The sequence below is a fragment of the Bison bison genome, unplaced genomic scaffold, assembly GCF_000754665.1.
Source record: "Bison bison bison isolate TAMUID 2011002044 unplaced genomic scaffold, Bison_UMD1.0 scf7180017864537, whole genome shotgun sequence".
Taxonomy (NCBI): domain Eukaryota; kingdom Metazoa; phylum Chordata; class Mammalia; order Artiodactyla; family Bovidae; genus Bison; species Bison bison.
In genome coordinates, this window is record NW_011495085.1 from 2,232,480 (window position 1) to 2,238,479 (window position 6,000).

A 6,000-nucleotide genomic window follows, 5' to 3' on the forward strand; every position below is an offset into this window, starting at 1 on the left:
TGACTGAGCGACTGAACTGAACTGAAACACTTTGCAGAGTGGGTCGTCATCTCTTTTAGGCAACCATGCAAGCTCCTTAATGTGACCTTTAGGACGAACATTGCTCTGAACCTCTGTGGTCTTCATCCATTTCCTGTGTTACTTTGCATGATACAACTTTGTTAAATTTCTTTAGTTTCTAAACTAAACCAGTTTCTGTTTGAACGTGCTCTTCTGTTAACTGGGTCACTTTTGTTCTGTGTTTGCCTAATTCTTATGCCACCCTACCTATCCAAGCCTTTTCTGAATCCCGTAATCTGGGTAAACTACTCTCTGGTGTTTCTGTGATATTCTACTACCTTTATCATGCTTTATGTGAGTAGGCGTTTTCTTATTATCCTTCACTGGATCATACACATTTTATTTTATTTCATTCTTCATTGCAGTCCCCAGTGGCTGACGTGTATAAGCCTCAGTAAATTTTTGTTGAATTAAATGTTTTGGGAGATACTATAGTGCTTAGCCTCTATTTTAGAGATCACTTAGGTTGTAATGAAGCTTTTTCAGTAGAAGAAAGGTTGAACTTTTTTTTTTTTTTTCTAAGTTTTTTTGGTTACTGTCTGTGGTTGGTTTTTTATTCCTTTATAAAATATTTTTATAATGTTGATTACAGTTTGAATAAAGAACATTATTTCTCCTACTTCTAGTTAAAGCCTTCCATCTCAAATATGATGAAGTTCGTCTGGACCCAAATGTTCAAAAATGGGACGTAACAGTATTAGAACTCAGCTATCACAAACGTCATCTGGACAGACCAGTTTTCTTACGATTCTGGGAAACATTGGATAGGTAATCATGATCCTAAAATGCACTTACTTCTGCTTTACTGCAGTAGTTTTCCTGTCTCTCAGTTGTATTTTAGGTTCCTTAAAGTTGTGAACCATATCCCGCAGCTCCCCTTTCAAACATTGCTTAATTTGATGTTGATCTAAAATAGGTAGTTAGCAAAGTATCTTTGTTGTATTGACTTTGGAAACAAAGGGAGAAAGGGCTTAAAGCTTAGTAGAGAGAATACTAAAGCTGAGTTCAAAGACTCAGATTTGGTCTTGTTTTTGTGATTTGGCTCTAATGAACCCTGTGACTTTTCTGAACCTTGTTTTCTGTCTATCCAAGGAACTGGCTTTAAGCAGTCCCTTCATTTTTTGACAGGACCTTTCGAAAGGTTTCTGACTCGAGGTATGGGTACCTGGTAGCTTGTGAAAGGAATTTGGTTTTTGAATTTATCCTGATTACTAGTATAAATTGGTTTTTTCTAAAGCCCTTTACAATAATATCAGTTTTATAATTGGAAAGTAAGGACAGCATATGATCACAGTACCACTGAACCTGTTCTCATTTGAGGTACTTTCTAAAGCCTGTAACTTTCTTGGTCTCTCTCCAAATATTATGTGTTTCCTCAGAGTCAGAGATGATTGAGATAACCCAGTGGTTGTAATTGATAATATATTAAAGAGAATCATTTATTATCCTAGCCAGAAGCTCTTACATTGTAGAAATTAATAAGATGAATGGTTTTTCTGGCTTACTTCAGAAATCTTCATATTCCCAAAGGTTACAGTATCTACTTTTTAGAAAGCAAAACATCCTGTTCCACTGTTGATTTTAAGCTTTAAAAATACCAATACTTATTTTTACATATAGTATTCTAAAAATTCTAAAATTCCTATAATCATTATGACCTATTATAATATTTTTCAGGTACATGGTAAAGCACAAATCCCACTTGAGATTCTGAGTTACTTGTTTTCTCGCTTTTCTGGAAATCTGAATTAAGATGATAACACCGCGGATATACCATGATACACCATGCTCAAAAGACTGGGACTGAAGCTTTATGAATTTATCAGGAACTTAAAAATGAAGAAGGTCACGGATCGATCTTTTATAAAACCTTATTTGATGATTTATGCTTCAAAGGGATGATGCCTGTCATCCATATAAGCAAACTTTTTGGCTTACAACTATTTTTTTAATATTAGTCTTCTAGTCTGTAATGGAAATTGTATATTTTGATAGAAGTTTTTTCTCCATTGGTTACATTAGCATCACTTAAAATTTGTTTCTCTAGAAAATAAATACAGGTTACAAATGTGTGTATATGTGGAGGTTATAAGGCTCTCTAAGCCATCTTGCTTCTGATTTTTCATTGCTCTTTAATTCCTTTTATTGAAAATACTATGTTATGAATGGTATTAAATTTTAGTCTCTGAAACTTCAAAAACCAAGCAAAGGGATGTGACTTTTGAATGAATCAAAATGTCAGCCTGTATGTGTACTATACTTTCTCTTTATTTAAAAAGGAATAATGAAAAATCAAGAACAGTTCTTCAGCTTTGGTTGAACTGTTCAGTTTTTCAAGACTTCTTTACTTATAATGAATACATTTAATGAATGTACATTCTTCTCACTGACTTTGGTAATTTTAAAACTTAGAGTGATATATTTCTATCTGTGATATCTTTCCACTTGAAAAATCTCAAAACACAAGATTAAAAACCTAATAGGCTATAATACTTTTTATTTTGGGAGCCAGAATATGATTCGGGGGAAAGAAATGTGTAAGTCCTTCTGCAGTGTAACTTTATCTTTTCTCTTAAGTCCACCTTCAGTTCTTCCTTTATATGGTGTAGGATTTTGCGTCTTCTATTTCTAGGCATGTTCTTATCTTCCATTATCTTTAATATTGATAACTCTCCCAGACACCAAAGAACATATTTGCTTAATTAAGTGTCTGAACAGAAACAAGATGAAAACACTGGTATTTTTATGTGTGTATTCAATATCGTATAAAATATAAAACCTATATTTTAACTTAGTAAAATATTTTACTACTTCTGTACTTTAGACAGAGTGTTGCCTCCAAGGTACAATGAATGAGCATTTTTCTTGAGTCTTGATCCATCTTTTATTCCTTAAAAAGCAACTTGGACCCTTTACTCCCCTAAAGAGTTTTTACCACTAGAATTGTTGCTGATCATTCATCTTATGCCATTCCCGTCCTCCCCCTCCCCCGACATTTAGCTCCTTTCTGGGTTAAGCTGACATTACCTAGCCTCATTTTGAAACTTAATGCTGTCATAAAAATGAGAAGCACTTATTATTTATTTTTTAAGTAACCACAAAAGTCCATGTCAGTAATGAATAGGAAAAGTATTTATTCATATGAAATTTACTAGGTTCTTCAGGAAAAAAGCGGTCAGCATTTTAAATTATTAGTATTTAGGATATGTATAAGATTTGAACAGATTGTGCCCCGCCCCCCACTTCTTACCTTCTCTGCATCCTTTCTTCTTGAAAATTCAAATTTGTTCACATTAGAATTTCTCAGTATATAAATTGTTTTCAAAATAAATTATGTATTGTATGAACTTTCTCCATGATGAAATAGTCAAGGACTAGAATCTGTAATATTTTAATGTAAGATTACTTGTTAAGACTACTACAAGTGGACATGAACTACCTTTCTATAAAGATTTTTAGTATTTATACTTATGTATGAAATTTACTTTTACAGAGTGTGGTTATAACTCAGAACATCTACTTTCAATAGGGTTTATTTTTCTATCTTGAATTGCCTTACTTGTATTCAAAGGCTCTGGAAATCATTAGGAAAAGTACAAATACGCTATTTCATGTATCTTAAACTCAGACCCTTAATACATACTTAATTTCTTTTCCTTTTTTAAAAATTCATTCCTTTGTCTAGGTCCATGGAATTCATTTTATAGCCATTAGTTCTAAGGGAAAAAAAAAAAAAACCAAGCTTCTGGCCAATCACTCTTCCTCTGTCATGACTCCAGGTCCTGTAGCAGTGCCTGTCACAGTGCCTTGCGCATAGTAGGCATTCAGGAAACGTTCTGTGCATGAATGAGTGATGGAGTTTCAGTATAACTGGTTTATTACAAAGCATTGACTTTACTTGATCTTGGAGCTTAAAAATATAGAATTACAGTGAATGAAGACTCCTATGCACATATTTTGATGGAAATGAAATACACATTAGTAAGCTTGATTTATCCACAAGTAACTGGAGACACCAGTGTCTTGTCCCACCAGTAAAATAAAGCTCCTTTTCTTCATTCATAGGGTACCTTTCTGAGTCGGGCAACAATCAGAAGCTTGTGGGTTTCCATCAGCAGCTCTCAACTCTGACTGTATACTAGAATCACTTGGGGGCCTTTAAAACATTCCATTACCTGAATCCTGTTTCTGATTTTATTTGTCTGGGATGAGACCCGTTCATCAGTATTTTTAAAAAGTCCTTCAGGTAATTTTATGTTCAAAAAGGATTGAAAATCACTGGTTAAATATGAAAACAATTAAATATTGTGTCGTCTCCTCCTTTTTTTGTTTTTGTTTTTTTCTTTTGTGGCCACCTTTTGCACTAGACCATCCCCATTATTGGTGGTATTGGCCTATGAGTTCCACATGACAAATTCAAGTCTTATTTATTTAATGTAGGAATATTTTGTTTAATATTTAAATAATGTTTAATATATTTCCTTATAAACTAGTCTTATACTTTATGATTTGTTTCCCATGTATCCATCCTTTACTAACTTTTTCTTTCAACAGCAGCGTGACAACAGTCCAAAAGAAATAACTGATTCATAATGAGGAAAATTTCATAATTTTTAAGGTAGAAGGAAGTAAAGTATTAATTTCTTATCTGCCATGCAGAATTAGACAAATAGAGTTTGCTTATGAAAGGAAAGAGGCATACTTTTTAATTGGTCTACACAGAAAAGTAAAAGTAAATTATTCATTTAAATAAGATTCATTATCTAATGAACATTGAAGGAAATATTTTTCCTAAATAAAAAATATTGTGACTCCTAATAAAATTAAAGTGATGACATTGTTCTTTTTTTGGGAGGTGGGGAGGGGGGTATTTAGTTGCCGTATTTCTTATTACATAGCAATTCTATTTTATTGGTATTAATAATAGAAGCTGTAATGATAAGGGTATACATATGTACATGGCCAGGAATAAATTGCCACTCTTCCAGATAACTGTTCTATGAGTCTTACTAGTTTATAAATTAGTTTATGAAATTTTTTAAGACCAGTGGTATATTTTATAATATTACAAATGCATTCTTTACAAAAGCTGGTCAAAATTAAAACAACCATGAAAAATAATCACATTAACCTTAATATTATATGACTGAGCTTTTATTATTCAGTTGGATTTGATGTGAAATGGACTGCTCTAACCATGGTATATTAACTTTAGAAATAAAAAGGGGAGAAATGACTGAATTTGACTTAAGAATTGGATTAGAAATTTTGAAATGCCACGTGCTGTGTGTTCTGGCCAGCTCGAAGCCACTTTGCCAGCTCATTGCCGACTCAAGACCCCAGCATGGTTTCTACATTAACATGTTGGAATAATAAGTAAGAGAAGAAATTTCAATGTATAATAGATGTATAAAGAATTACATTTAGTAAATGGATAATAGGTGATAACACTTCCAGGTTATTGGTCTGTTTGTTTTTTTTATGTATTATTTTAGGTAGTGTTTATAAGAATATCTTGGGAGTTATAAATGTGTGCCATTTAAGTGAGTAAAGTTAATGAAATAAAACTAGTTTTATTGCCGAAGTTCAAAAAGTGGGGTGATACTATGTCAAATTTTAGTAAATGACCTACCTCTCAGAATATTGCCACTGAATTCCATTTCTATCCACTTTAAAGTTACTAAAAGCTATTTAACCTCCATGTTTGATTATAGTGCTTCATATGTAATGCAGTTGATGTACATGGTATAGGCAGTATCAGTGATTATTTATCAATTTTTTTATTTCTTAAGCAAAATGGTTCTTGAATAGAGTTTAAGTCGAAACCTGATAAAGTGTTCTACTCATTCTGATTTAATTTCACTGGATTTTAAGTCTCAGGTTTAATTGTGAATAAAACGTTTTGTTGTACTTTAATATTACCCCCCCCCCACAAATATG

General features: G+C 32.6%; 1 protein-coding gene across 1 annotated transcript in view; it reads left to right on the forward strand.

Annotated features, from left to right (window-relative positions):
• Window positions 1-5,510, forward strand: part of CDC73 (cell division cycle 73) — a 106,311-nt gene extending 100,801 nt beyond the window's left edge. Inside the window, exons 17-18 of the mRNA XM_010832124.1 lie at window positions 687-828; window positions 1,738-5,510. Of these exons, the coding sequence (XP_010830426.1) occupies window positions 687-828; window positions 1,738-1,774 (179 nt within the window). The 3' untranslated portion in view covers window positions 1,775-5,510. The remainder of the gene's footprint in view (window positions 1-686; window positions 829-1,737) is intronic.
• Window positions 5,511-6,000: the final 490 nt, after the last annotated feature.